The sequence below is a fragment of the Notamacropus eugenii genome, chromosome 5 (genome assembly GCF_028372415.1).
Source record: "Notamacropus eugenii isolate mMacEug1 chromosome 5, mMacEug1.pri_v2, whole genome shotgun sequence".
NCBI lineage: Eukaryota > Metazoa > Chordata > Mammalia > Diprotodontia > Macropodidae > Notamacropus > Notamacropus eugenii.
Window position 1 is genome coordinate 346,705,508 of NC_092876.1, and position 14,339 is coordinate 346,719,846.

General features: G+C 35.5%; 1 protein-coding gene across 1 annotated transcript in view; it reads right to left on the reverse strand.

The window, feature by feature from the left end:
* Positions 1-409: 409 nt before the first annotated feature.
* Positions 410-14,339, reverse strand: part of POGLUT1 (protein O-glucosyltransferase 1) — a 29,946-nt gene continuing 16,016 nt past the window's right edge. The window contains exons 6-11 of the mRNA XM_072613924.1: positions 13,300-13,359; positions 9,623-9,722; positions 5,837-5,895; positions 5,194-5,361; positions 3,908-3,964; positions 410-2,971 (exon numbers count right to left, since the gene is read on the reverse strand). Coding sequence (XP_072470025.1) covers positions 2,815-2,971; positions 3,908-3,964; positions 5,194-5,361; positions 5,837-5,895; positions 9,623-9,722; positions 13,300-13,359 — 601 coding nt within the window. The 3' untranslated portion in view covers positions 410-2,814. The remainder of the gene's footprint in view (positions 2,972-3,907; positions 3,965-5,193; positions 5,362-5,836; positions 5,896-9,622; positions 9,723-13,299; positions 13,360-14,339) is intronic.

Below are 14,339 nucleotides of genomic sequence, written 5' to 3' on the forward strand. Positions count from 1 at the left end.
AGAAGTCATCTTCTATATGTTTTGAAATTTTCCTTTTCATTTAGATTTAAATAGGTATGCTTCATTTGTGCACTAATTGTGCTATCATAGAAGGTAACAAAATTCTAAAGTGAACTTTTTTTAATTAAATTTTATTTTTTCCAAAGAACTGAAATCTCTATCTTAGCCTCCCCGTACATTAAAAAAATTCCCTTTTAATGAATGTGTACAGTTAATAAAAATAAATTCCCATATTTGCAATATCTAGAAATACACTACACATCTTCACCATCAGTACATCACCCCTTTATTAGGTGGTAGGAAGCATGATTCATTATTGGCCTTTTGGAAAACTTCTGAATTAAACTTTCCAAGAAAGATTAGTGTGCTAGAGAGAGTAGAGCTTGGACAAATGGAATAAAGTCACTGATTTCATGTGACTGAATTTTACTTCACTGTTATTACAAAACCAGCTAACATCAAAAGAAGCAAAGAGGAAAAGGAAGAGAGTCAGAGGGAAAGAAGTAAAAGGTGAATGGGGGGAAAATAAAGGTTCTGTATTAAAATGCTGGAACTCATTACCAACTCTCCTTTCTTTTAGAAAAACAGTGTGATCAGCTATTGTATCTAATGCTTATCATCCAAAGGTTGAAACATATTAAAACACTAAGATTAATGCTTTAAAAAAGAAAAAAATTTAAAAGACTTTCTTCCCCAGTGACAACCAAAACCTTAATTCCTAGTCTTTTCCACATAGAAGTATCGTATTTCTCAGCAATAGGAGCAAATCTGAAATTGTAAGACACTGATCAAACTTAAGCCCCAATGATAATTAAATCAGATCTGTTCAAGCATTTACAAGAACATTACAACCTCACTTGGACAGAGTCCACATACCAGATCATGTCATAACTAACAACATCCTATATAGTATTATAGAATACAGTTTAAAAGATACAATCCCCTCTCATCTTTGCAGAGGTAGGAAAATAGGGGTGTGGACATTACATACACTGTGAAACATAGCTGATGTGTTGATTGGTTTGGCAGAATTGTTTTTTTTTTGTTAAGATAACAAAGAGAAAAGGGTAACGATGTATAAGGGAAGTGGGGAGACACATAAATAGAAATAAAGATGTAAAAACAAAAGAAAAAATAAGATTAAAAGAGAAAATAAAGCATTCCATAGTGAGTCTTTATAACAGTACTTCTTAAGTAGTCTATCCCTATGGAAAAAAGGTTCAGAGACCTAGCGTTATGCAATAAAAACCCTACTGTTCTAAATAGTGGTATGAAGCATCCTCAGAGAACATGTTTTACCATGTGTGGTCCCTGAATATTATTTTTTTTTTTTACCTAAAGGGAGTGGAGGAAAGTGTTCTGAATAATGTGTTCCAAGACACCACACTCTGCTGGTTTAACTCTAATTTTTTCCCACCATACTTAATTATATTGTGGAGGTATTCTTTACAGATCTCATTATCTAAAAGTTTGGAGAAAAAAAAATGAGAGTCCAACACAACCTTGCATTGAAATAAATTCTTTGCTATATAGAATTGATTTAGAGTAGGAGGTGCTATAAATCTCAGTTGGTGACATTTACTAAAGTGGATTATTGGTGTCACCTACACTCATGATAGTGTCAATTCCAGTAAATAGGAGAGATTCATTTTGTGTAGGTAGCTCCTGCTACCTTTTTTAAAAAGGTACAAATGTAGATAGCTTCTTGAAATTGTTTTGAAGGAACAAACATTTTCTTACCTTACCATAGCCTTTGCATCTATGGTTACCTGCCATCTACTGTATCTTGTAAGTACATATGGGACTATTTATATATGTGCTGTAAACTGCTAGAAAGTAGGGATTGTTTTTGCTTTTATTTTCCTCCCCAGTACTTAACACAGTAGCTGGCACATAGTAAATACTTAAGAAATGTGTGTTAATGGATTGAATAAACTCAATAAAATGAGCTGTGAGAAAACTAGGAATGGGATTAGAAGTCCAACTGCAATAATTAAGAACTGGTTCCATTCAACACAAAAATATAAAATCTTCTCCAAGTATAGAAAAATTTACGTTTTTTAAAAAAGTAAAAAAAAAACAATTGCATGACATATCTTTCTGTTCCTATGGACGTTTCAGTAAATGATCCCTAAATATTTTATATACATCAGCTAAACTTAGCTAGTAGGATCAAACCAGGGAAACAGTAGAATTCCAGAGACAGAACCTATTATATTTCTAAGTGGTAACTTGTTTTCTTCAGATAATGTGCCCAAAAGGTTTGCATTTCACAGTGATCACAAATATAATAACTAGCATGATTCTTACCAAGATAAGTAAATGAGGCAGAGGTTGTACAGACACATAGGTCGTCCAGTACAACATAGGGTGTCCAACGACACAGACATAAAAACTCACATAGTCTTGATTTTTAGTCCCTATAAATACTGCTTATATGATCACAGACCAGAGTTAGAAGAGACCTTCTAGGACATCTAGTCCAACCCTTTCAGGTTATAAAAAAGGAAACCAAGGCCTGGAAAGCTTAGTAATTTGCCCAGAAGAGGCAGGAATAGAAGCCAGGTCCTCTAACTACAAATCTAGCTTCCAAGTCTGTGTTATAGTATTGTGTGACTCTGAGAGTCTGGATCTTTCTAGAGTCTCTTACTGTAGAAAGATAAGGAAAACCAGTTATATGGTTAGTATTAGATAGTCTATAACATACAAGTTACCACAAGCAAGTATATTCTCATTCAAATGAATGAGATACTCTGCATTTTGCCATGAAGATATCCAAATTAAGTTGCTCTACCACAAGGATAATATTAGTTCTTAAAGTTCTGTTTTCAACAGTTTGGGGGAAATTTTGCTATAGTCTTTCTTTTTCTTCACTTTGTAGGACAAGGCTTTGGAATATTCAGTCAACAAAATCTTCCAGTAACAGGAAACGTCATCCATCTGCAAGTGGTTGATGATAAACTGTCGCCCTCTGTAGGTAAAAGTGATAGCAATGACAAGTCAATCATTAAAGGAAACTGAAAACTAATATATCTAGACACATGTAATTAGATTTTTAAAAAATATTTTCTAAAAATCTGATGCCTAGGAAGTAAGGCCTGGCAGATTCAATGCAAGGCTAGAAAATAACAGGTTGCTAAGGACAGGACCAGTGTGTTCTGTTTGTATTATTTTTGTATGATGGCCTTAATTTCCATTCTAAGACACACAAAGTAAAAATTCTTCCCTTTGTCCAAGAAAGGGCTTAACAAGGATACACATTACTTCTTGCAACTCTCATTCCTACGCTGAATTACTCAATAGTAGTTGTTGTATTTCTAAAGAAACATAAAGATTCTTCCTTCTACTTCCTTCCTTCTACAGGACCACAGCCTAGCTCCCTTGAATGAAGGGGAATTCTTATATGACATGCCCATCACAATATTAAGACATTTTTATCTAGGACAGGGATTCTTAACCTGGTCTGTGGAGAGATTTCAGGGGGTTCGTGAACATGTGTGTAAAAAAATAATCTGTGTAAAAAACTGTATCTTCATTTTCACTAATCTTTAACTGAAATTTAACTCTTCCTTCGATTATGAATGTAGGCAACAAACCTCATTTCATAGGCTTCACCAGATTGTCAAAGGGGTGGGTACATGACACACAAAACAATTAAGCACCCTTGATACAGGGCACATTGGAAATGATAGGGAAGGCGTAAGCAAGACAAGTTAAGAAGCACTTATTAAGCACTTACTATATATCCCAGCAGTGCTAAGTGCTGGGAATACAAATACAAGAAAAAAGAAAGATGCTCCCAGCCATCGAGAATACATTCTAATCAGGGAAGATAACACACAGAACAAAGTTAAAAAAGCAGCAGAAGGAGGGTAGGAGATACAAGAAATTTGAAGACAAAATTTACCTCTCAGCAATCTCTTGGGCTAGATCATCATTTTCTTTCACAAACTGTAGGAGTTCCCTAAAATGAAAAAAACTATGTAACACTGTAGGACCCAGAATTACTCACTCTAATAGAGGACAGGGATATTGCAGATAACTGACGGTCACAAATAGCTCTAGACTTGGGGGATATCAGGTACTCTCCTTAAAGCAGGCATAGGAAACATTTATCAAAGGCCATGAACAGGTTAAAAGCCACTTAATTTAGGGAAGCCATGGTTCCCCGCCCCCCCCCCCCCGAAATATAAAATGTTCAGTTCACCTATATTGAATTACAAGACTAGGACATTTCAAAACTCAGTACTCAGTAAATACAAGAAATAAAACTAATGCAGTTTTATTAATTAAATTAATTTAACAATTATTTAATTTAATCATGAATTAATAAATTAAGTTTAATTAAGGCAGAGAAAAGGAAAAGCAAAGTGGGGTAAAGCTGAGAGATTAAAATGAGAAGATTGAGACAATGAAAGAAGAGATAAGAAGAGAAATGAGGAAGGACAGCAGAAGGGACCAATAGATTTTGAGGTAAACTCTTATACCTTACAAGTTGGGCTGTGGGTATCATGATAATTTATCACTAATATTTGAAATTCTGATTAGCCCCAGGCCACTTGGAATCTTCTTTTATATATAACAGGGAATAGCTAGTCTTTTTAATTTTTCAAAATTTTACTTCTGAAAAGTCTTATCTTTTTTTCCCAAGGAATTCTAAAAGTATTATATGCATATGAAAGAATGATTTAGAGGTTTTTAGAAATTTAATTTGGGCCTTTTGAGGTATCAGTTCGCAAGCTACATCTTAAAGTCCCTTTGACAATTTAAGAGATATCAGATTGGTGTATGTTTACTCTCTTAAGAAATCAGCATTGGCCTATTTCACAGTGCTTGAATGAATCTTCTCTACTAGACTAAAATGTGCTCTCTTGGATGCAAGTTCCTTGAGAATAGAGATTATTTCTTATTTATCTTTATACCCTCTTTAGCATCTATTACAGTGCACTTATGATACACAGTAGGTGTCTAGTGACTGATGAACAACTGAACAGATCACTCAACATTCTTTCTTGCCTTTCTCCCCCCACACCAGATCTAGTTGGGGTCCAACTAGCGTAGTGAAGTGAAATAATACATATATCTGTGACCCAAAACCGCCAAAATAAAAACTTCAATTAAAAAAAACCCTTCAGAAATAAAAGGAAAAGGTAAAATCATTATCAGCAAGCTGATGTAACAGCACCCCCATACCTGACATTGGAGAGGTCTGTATTGACTGGGATGTAGTGAACCCATGGCTTGAGCTGTGCATAGAAGAATTCCTGCCATTCCTCACCTACGTGGAAGACCAGTGAGCCGCACAGGAAGAGGTGTTTGAATCGAAAACTTGCAGCTACACCCCGAAAATTAAACAGATATCTGAAAAAGAGAAAATTGGTATTAAATACTTCTGGCCACAAATGGCAACTTTTTTCTCATTTGTCTATTTTTTCTTTTCTCCCACTGATCATGTCTTTCCTATTTTTCTTCTCCTCTTCCCTACTTCTCCTATTTCTAAATTCTACTGCAGTCTCCCTTATTCCCTTTTGGTAGTTTTCAATGCTGGTCACAGACATATAAGTTTTTCTCTAGCTCCCTATGTGATCAGGCCTCAATTTTTAAAATGATCTGACCAAATGTTTGCTTGATTTGTGGTCCAAAGGAGTTTTAGAATAGTTATTAATAAAGATCTCCACCAACTTCTACTCTGCTAATCTTATACTGAATATTATGATTTTGCTCTTAAATTCCAGTCATGCCTTGAGTTGCCTTGAGTTGATGAGCTGACTCATCAAGAATTAATGCATAAATCAATGCTGGGAGAAAAGAGAGATAAATCAAACTGAAGCCTTACTTGTATTTGCAGTGATCCACAAGTGGGACTTCCTTGGCAGGTGGTTTTCCAAGGGTATCCTTTAAATTAGAAAGAAATTTTTTAAAAATTTCAGTGTAATTCGTTTTTTTAAATAATTTCTGTTGAAAGGCTATGGATTGACAGTTCACGAGTAAGTGATCTATACTATTTCAAATTCTTGACTCACAAAGATAACCGTGTAATTATAGCACAGAAAACTATAAGGACATCAAAAATAAATAGAAGATGGATGAGATTATACAGCAGCAGAAATAGTCCACTAAAGGAAATAATATGTAACCAGTAATCTGCTTAATTTCAAAATCACTGTCGTAAAGGTGATGCTCTGCCCACACCCAAGAGAAAAGTCTAAAAGTAAAAATTTTCCAATAATTGTTTGCCTAAGACTGTTCAGGGGTAGAGAGTACCCTGATTCTGAATAACTACCCTTTCTTTAGATGAAATATCTCTGAAATTGAGGCTAATTCATTACTTTCCTAGTTACCAAAATTTAATGAAAATAACCCTTATTCTTAATTTTTAAAAAAATAGTACCCATATATAGTGCTTTAAGGTGTACAAAGCTCTTTCTTCACGACAATTTTGAGATGTAGGAAGGCAAGTATGTAGATGAGGTAGGCTGTAATATCATCATTTTACAAATGAAGAAACAATTGCAGGGAGATTATTTACCCATGCTAGTAAGAGACAGGGAGGGAAATCAAAACCAAATTTTTCTAACTAGATCAGGTATTTTTAACCTGGGGTGCACAAATGGATTTCAGGGGGTTTAGACTGGGGGAAAAAAATTATATCTGGAATTCAATGTAAATTGTTTCCTTTGTAATTCTATGCATTTTATGCATTTAAAAATATGGTTCTGAGAAGGGGCCCATAGGCTGCACTAGACTGCTAAAGGGGTCAATGACACAAAAAAGCGAGAGAATCACTGGGCTAGGCCCCAGTGCTGTTTCTATTAAACTGCTTTAACAACATCTAACTCCCTTTGCTTACCAGAGACCATTTGGTCTCTGGAATGGACTGACTCACCCAGAGGAAGGGAAGGGACTTGCACAGATGCCTGGTACTGATTATCTTGCCAGGTATTTTCTTCCATCACAAATGAGTAATTCTGTTTTACTTATTAGTTTTAGGAGTCTGATTATTCCTAAAAGTCTGATCACCTCTTGGTTTGTGAACCTTGAAATTTCAGAACCTCAAAGTAAAAAGAGTTCACCAAACAGGTTCCATAAACAATTCTAATACGAGCAAGCATTTTCATTCTCTTGATTTCTTTCTCTCCTCCCTTCCTTTTCCCTCTTTCTCTGCTTCTTTCTCCCACCTCTCCTCTAGAACTCAATACATTTTATTGGTGTTCTACATCAAAATTATTTCTGAGAAAGAAAAAAGAAACCCCCAACTCTCCTAGCTCCTCCAAACTGAACCAATTCATATAGCAAGGAAAAGCAATTAAGTAGCAACCACTTGATAAAAGGATTGCCTCTGATGGTATATACAATATTCTCTCCTCACAGTTCCTTCCCTCTTTGCCATGAAGAGAAACATGTGTTTCTTCATCTGTTCTCCAGGATCATCACTGGTTCCTCATTTATCCAGTCTATATTTCTTTTAGAGATTCTTTTATTTACATTATTATAGTCATCAAACACAATTTTTATTCTTTTTTCAATTCATTTAAAGCTTCCCATGTTTTTCTTAATCTTTCATATTCACAATTTTTTATAGTATTGTATGGTATGGTATGATATATTCTATTACATTCATATATTTTAGTTTTTCTTCAGTCATTCCCCAATCAATAGATACCTATTCTATTTCTGGTTCTTTGTTTTCACAAATTGAACTTCTATGAATATTTTGGCACATATTGGAATTCTGTTTCTGTCTTTGGCCTGTTTGGGATGTATGCCCAACTGCAAAATCTCAGGGTTAAAGAGTATAGATATTTTAGTCACTTTTTTTCCAAGCATAATTTCAAGTTGATATCCATAAAGATTCAACCAGTTTCCAGCCCCACAGTGTATTAGTGTATCTGCCTCCCCACAGAACTGATTGTTCCTGATTTTTGCCATCTTTGCTAATCTGAAGGGTCTGACACCACAGGATAATAGATCTAAAGCTGGAAAGAACCTCAGAAATCATTTAGTCCAACTACTCCATTTTACAGATGAGGAAACTGAGTCTAAGGGAGGTCTGTAACCTCAAAGTTGTTTTAATTTGTATTATTTATTAGTAGTGATTTAGGGTGTGTTTTCAAAAGTCCATTTAAAGTTTCTAATTATTCTGAAAACGAGTTCACAGTACTAGGGAATAGCCCTTGTGGTATTATACGTTTGTGTCAATTCTGTATCTATGCTGATTGTACATCATAGTTTTATCAGAAATATCTGATGTGAATGTTTTTTGCCACTCTCATGTTCTATTTTTACTCTCTCTGTTAGTTTTATTCATGCAAAAGCTTTGTAATTTCATTCAACTATTTTGGTTAACAATTTTAGGGGAAGATAGGTACTTTCTCATTCTCTTTAATTTTTTAATGATGTGACCCTTTGTATTCACTTTAAATTGCAGTAGAAGCTTGGCATACTGGATAGAGTGCTGACCTTGAAGTCAGCACCTACTTTACAGGGTTATTATGAGGATCAAATGAGATTATATATATATATATCTCAAATGCTTTGCAAACCTTCAAGAGCTCTATACATTAGCTATTACTCAGGCTGTATATCCAGTGGAAGTTTAGTGTGACAATATAATGTGTTGATCCAAGGCTAAGTTCTGTCAAACTGCCCTACCCCACCCAGATTTCCTAGTGGTTCTTGTCCAAAAAGGGAGTCCCTTTCTCTATGATTTATGTCCCCAACTTATCAAATATTGAGTTGTTTTCAAACAGTTCTGTTTCTTGCTTATAAAATCTGTACCACTGATTTACTTTTCTGTTTTATAACTAGTACTAAACAATTTTGGTAAGTACAGCTTTACCGTACAATTTGAACTTTAGTTAATACTATGTTCCCTTATATTTGTATTTTTTTCTCATTATTTACCTTGAGATTCTAGACCTTTCATTCCTCCAAATGAGAGTGACATGTAAAAGAAAAATAACTTTAACTATAATGCTTCCTTGTTGGTGACCTGTATACTTTATCACTGATACTCTGGAACCTTGGTTGGTCATTGCATTGATCAGAGTTCCTAAGTCTTTTAAAGTTGTTGTTTTTCTTTAAAATGGTATTGTAATTGTAATCTCCAGATTGTGCTCACCCTACTGTACATTGACTCATACAAGTTTTCCCAGGTTTCCAAAGATTCCATTTACCTGTCACATTCTAGCCAGTGTTTCTCCAAGGAATTAGAAGCTTTCCTGGCAGACAGTATCAACGTCATTTTGACAAATGAAAGCATGTATAGGACATACACTTTCATTCCATAATAAAAGCTACCAGGAATAATGCAGACTTAACTTGCAGTGTTAACCAAAATAATGGTCTCCATATTGCAGTTACTGATATATTAAATAGTATCCATCTTCACCCCACCACCCAAAGAAAATCTAGTTTGGAATCCCATGCAAAGAACGACATCCACTGCACTGAGTCTGTCAATAATTACTTTCTCAAAGTATATGTAGAACCTATACAGAATTGTATGCAGTCATGGGGAGGGAGGGGGGTAGTGGGGGGGTAGGTGTGGGGGGGATAAAATCTCAATTGTATGGCAGTGATTGTTAAACATTAAAAAATAATTTAAAAAAATAATAATTACTTTCTCAGATTTCCAGGCCTGATTCTTAGTGTACTCTGCATCAACAAGACCTGGGTTTTCCCGAGATAGAAGAATTAGAGGATCTCGCTCTGGACTTGTCCTATAAAAGAAACAGATCATATAAATCCTTTGAAATTCTCTATAATGACTACTAAGAGAGTAATAAAAAATAATATCACATTTATATAGCATTTTAAAACAGCTTATATACATTAATGAGGATAATAACACCTATTTCATAGGGTTATTGTGAGGATCAAATAATGTATGTAAAATGCCTGCAATCCTTAAAGAGTTATACATGTTAACAATATTATTAACATGATAATTACTCATTATCTTGAGCTTCTAACAATCCTGGAAGGGAAGTATTGCAAGCATGACTCTCCCCATTTTACATGAGGAAACAGTTAATTTTAATTAACTGTATTTCTTGAAAAAAACTTAAAAACAAAATCTAAATGGCTTTTCATTTGTGATCTTTGGCTGATGTTTTCCAAAGGGAAAAAAGCTCACTACTCCTGTTATAATAGTTGTTAAAATCAAGGAAGTAGTAAACAAACCTATTTTTCCTCCTTCCTTGTGTCTTGAACATGAGGATGAAAAGTGATGTTATTACCAATGAACTCCCAAAAAAGCTACATGGTTGCTTCATCTATTCACATATGAAATTCTTATTTGATAGAATCAATCAATCAATAAGTGCTTTTTAAGTCCCTGCTGCTGTCAGGCAGTGTGCTGAACACTGGGGATGTATACAAAGAATTAAACATTCATTTCTCACAATTAGTTTTAATCTAGCTTCTGCCACTAACTCAATGACAAATTACCAGTTGGGCAAGACACATCTCATCTCCAAGCCTCAGTCTGTCTAATGAAATTGTACTAAATTATCTCTTAGGTTTCCTTCAGCTCTGACATTCAGTGGTTTCCAAGTGAAAATCTGTATAGTACTTTTGCTACATATGAATGAATCTCAGGATAAGAAATGGCTACAATACTCATATCTGAACAAGACAATCAGCTGTATGACATCTCAAACAAGTGTTTGTCCAAGCTCAGCTTGATGATCTTCAGTCACAGAAAATCCTGTATATTCCAAGGCGGCCCAATGCACTTTTGGATGACTCTAAATATAAATAAATTTGTCCTCATATGGAGCTGAAGTCTGCTTCTCTGCAATGCTCACCCACTGGTCCTGGTCCTGCCATCAGGGGCAAAAACGACCAAGTCTAATCTACTACAAAACTTCTCATCTCCAGATGAAATAGCCTTAGTTCCTACAACCAGGGCTCACAGAGCAAAAACGCCCTAACTAACCTGACTGCCCTCCTCTGGATGTGCTCCAGTTTTGTCGGTGTCTTTCCTACAGTGTGTCCAGGGCAAGATGCAATGAGAATTTTGCCTCACTAATTTTGACAATGCGCCTCTCTTCAGTTAGGCTACAAGCACGTTAGCTTTTTTGGTTGCCAGGTCATTTGTTGACTTGATGAGTCATCAAATTCAAATATGACCCTCAGATCTCTTTTGTTTGAATTGCTGCTTAGACATAGCTTCTCTCTACTTATTCCTGTACTTGAGAAACTGACTTTGTAATACAAGTGTAAAATTATGAATTTATTTCTATTATATTTCATCTTCTTATACTTGGCCTAGGCAACTAGATGGTGTAGTGGATGGAGTGCTAGGTCTGGAGTAAGCAAGATCGGAGTTCAAATCAGGCCTCAGACACTTACTAGCTGCATGACCTTGGGCAAGTCACTTCACCCTGTTTGCCTCAGTTTCCTCATATGTAAAATGAGTTAGAGAAGGAAATGGCAAACCACTCCAGTATCTTTGCTAAGAAAACTCAAAATGAGGTCATAAAGAGTCAGACATGACTAAAACAACTGAACATTCAACCTATCTTCTAGTTCATCTAGTTCTTTTTGGATCCAGACTATTATTCCATATGTTCATTAACTTTTGTGACTTTGTATCAATGGCAAATTTGATGTTTGCCTTCTGTGCCTTCATCCAAATCCTTGATGATAAAATGTTGAATGACACAGGACCAAAGAGGGATTCACTCTTAGAAAGAATTATCCCCATTATCACCAATAATGATTATTCTTTGAGTCTGATCATTCAACTAGCTTCAAACCTACCTTATTATTATCTAGTTGGGAGGTAGGGGAAGGAGAGGACCTGCAGCCTTGGGGCCATATGTGGCCCTCTAGGTCTTCAAATGTGGCCCTTTAACTGAATTAACAAATCCTGAATAAAAGGATTTGTTCTGTAAAACTTGGGCTCAGTCAACAGGCCACACCCAAGGACCTAGAAGGAAACGTGGCCTTGAGGCTGCAAGTTCCCCAGACCTGTCTACTTCATGTATCTCAACTTGTACACAAAAATGGCACGAAAAACTTTGTCAAATGCTTTGTAAAATCCAAGTGTGCTCTATCTATGACAATGGTTTCCAAAATGAGTTTTGTGGCATTTCACCCTCCTCACATTTGACAATTATGGGGCTTGTCTCCAGTACCACCACTTTTTGTTCTTATCTACATAACTATCTCCTCTCTATGTTGTGCAAGCTCTCAACCTGCCCTCTTCTTGTCTGTGCTGGCTCCTAAGGGCAGTTATAACCTAACTGTTACCCTGATACCCACAGCAGCATCTTTGTAGGTATCAATGGGAAAAGTCCCTGGATTGTAAACCCCACATGCACTGGTGAGGAAATTGAGGCAGGCAGTGGGTATGTGACTTGTTCTGGGTCACAAAGCTAATAAATTATGTGAGACAAAATTGAACGCAGGTGTTCCTGACTAGATCCAGTAGTCTACTGTGTCACCTAGCTATTTTGTGTTGAGGGACAGGGCTGAGATGAGAGTTCTCAAAAATTTTGTCCTCACAGGGGTGTGTTGTCAAAAAAGTTTGAAGAACAATAAATTATGACATTCCCATAGCTAGTAATAACCACATCAAAAAAGAAAATGCGTTAGGCATGACAGCTTCTCAAGCTAAATGCTCATAAACCATTAATAATATGTTCTATGATTTTGATTAGAATTAAAATGAAATTCAATGGCCTGTAGTATGAAGACTGAAAAATCAGGATGTTTATCCTTAAGATATTGTCCTTCCTACCTCACCTATTCGCTTGGTAACAGCATGTAAAATGGCTGACAGAATGATGTAACAGAAGGTCAGTAAGATATTTCATGGAGATGACTGTTTTTCTATTAGGGTAAAATTTTAAGAATATCTGTAATAAAATAAGAAGTGTTTATTTATGTGTCAAGAGCATCTGTCACATAAGGATACGGCCTTTTCCTCCCATACTTCAAAACCAACCAAAGATGTGAAAGGCTATATCATGCATATGAAAACTGTGCAGGCGAAAGCTGATAGTGATCTGCTTCAAATTCGTTTTCATAAAAGTTCCCAAGTGGTCAGGGCTAAAATGACACCTTTTTTAGCTTTAGTTTCCTCTGCAGTAAATGATAGGGCTGGACTAGATATTCTCTAGGTTTTCTGCCACTTCTAACACTCTTATGTTTTTATGTTTATTTCTCACAGTGTCTGAATTTACCTTGGATTTATGATGCCTATGGGCATTCTTTATTTCTTCTTTGAAGTCACATTATTTCATGATGTAACTTGGGAGACTCTTAGACACCAATGAGCATACTCACCTAGATCCTCTGAAGTATCCTCTGGATACTTTCTTTTCCCATGGCCACTTCTCTGCAGACCTAAAATACACACATGCCAGTCAAATACAGCTATATCACTCCTCTGTCAAAAACACTTCAATGGCACTGAGGAAGCTGAAAATCCCTTACCCCAGCATTCAAAGCCCTCCATAATCTGATACCATCCTATCTTTCCAGCTTTATCGCATACTACTCTTCTAAACATATGCTATGCTATAATGAGACTAAACTACTTGTCCTCCCCCCCATACACACCCTGCATGTTTCCATTTATAGGTTTGCCTCACTCTTTCCTGGTCTGGAAATTCTCTGTCCCTCCTTACTGCAGAATAAAAACTTTTGGATATTATATATCTCTAAAATTCTAATACAGATAAGAAATGATGAGCAGGACGGCTTCAGAAAAACTGGGAAGAGTTAAATGAGCTGTTGCAAAGTGAAGTGAGCAAAACCAGGAGAACACTATACAAAGTAACAGAAATAGTGTAACAATGACCAATTGTGAAAGACTTAGCTACTCCTGATCAAGATAATAATCTAAGATAAGTCCAAAGGACTCATGATGAAAAATGCTACCCACCTCCAAAGAGGGAACTGATGAACAGATTGCAGCATCCTTTTTAACTTTATTTTTCTTGGATCTTTTTGTATTCTTTTGTAACATGCTAACATGGAAATATGGTTTACATGACTTCACATGTATAATTGATATCATATTGTTTGCCTTTTCAATGGGTGGAGGATGGATGGGAAGGAGGAAAAGAACGAAACTCAAAATTTCTTTAAATGAATATTTAAAATTTTTATATGTAATTGGAAAATATTTAGCAAAATAAAATGTATTTTTAAAAATTATAAAGCAGATAAATGAGAAAATATACTTTGACAAAAACATTCATTCTCTATGCAACTTTTTAGTAACATTACAAATAATAAAAATTATAAAACAAATAGTTTTAAGATAACCATTTGTCTTAAAAGACATGAAGAGACCATATGCTTATGGAAGAGATGGTCAA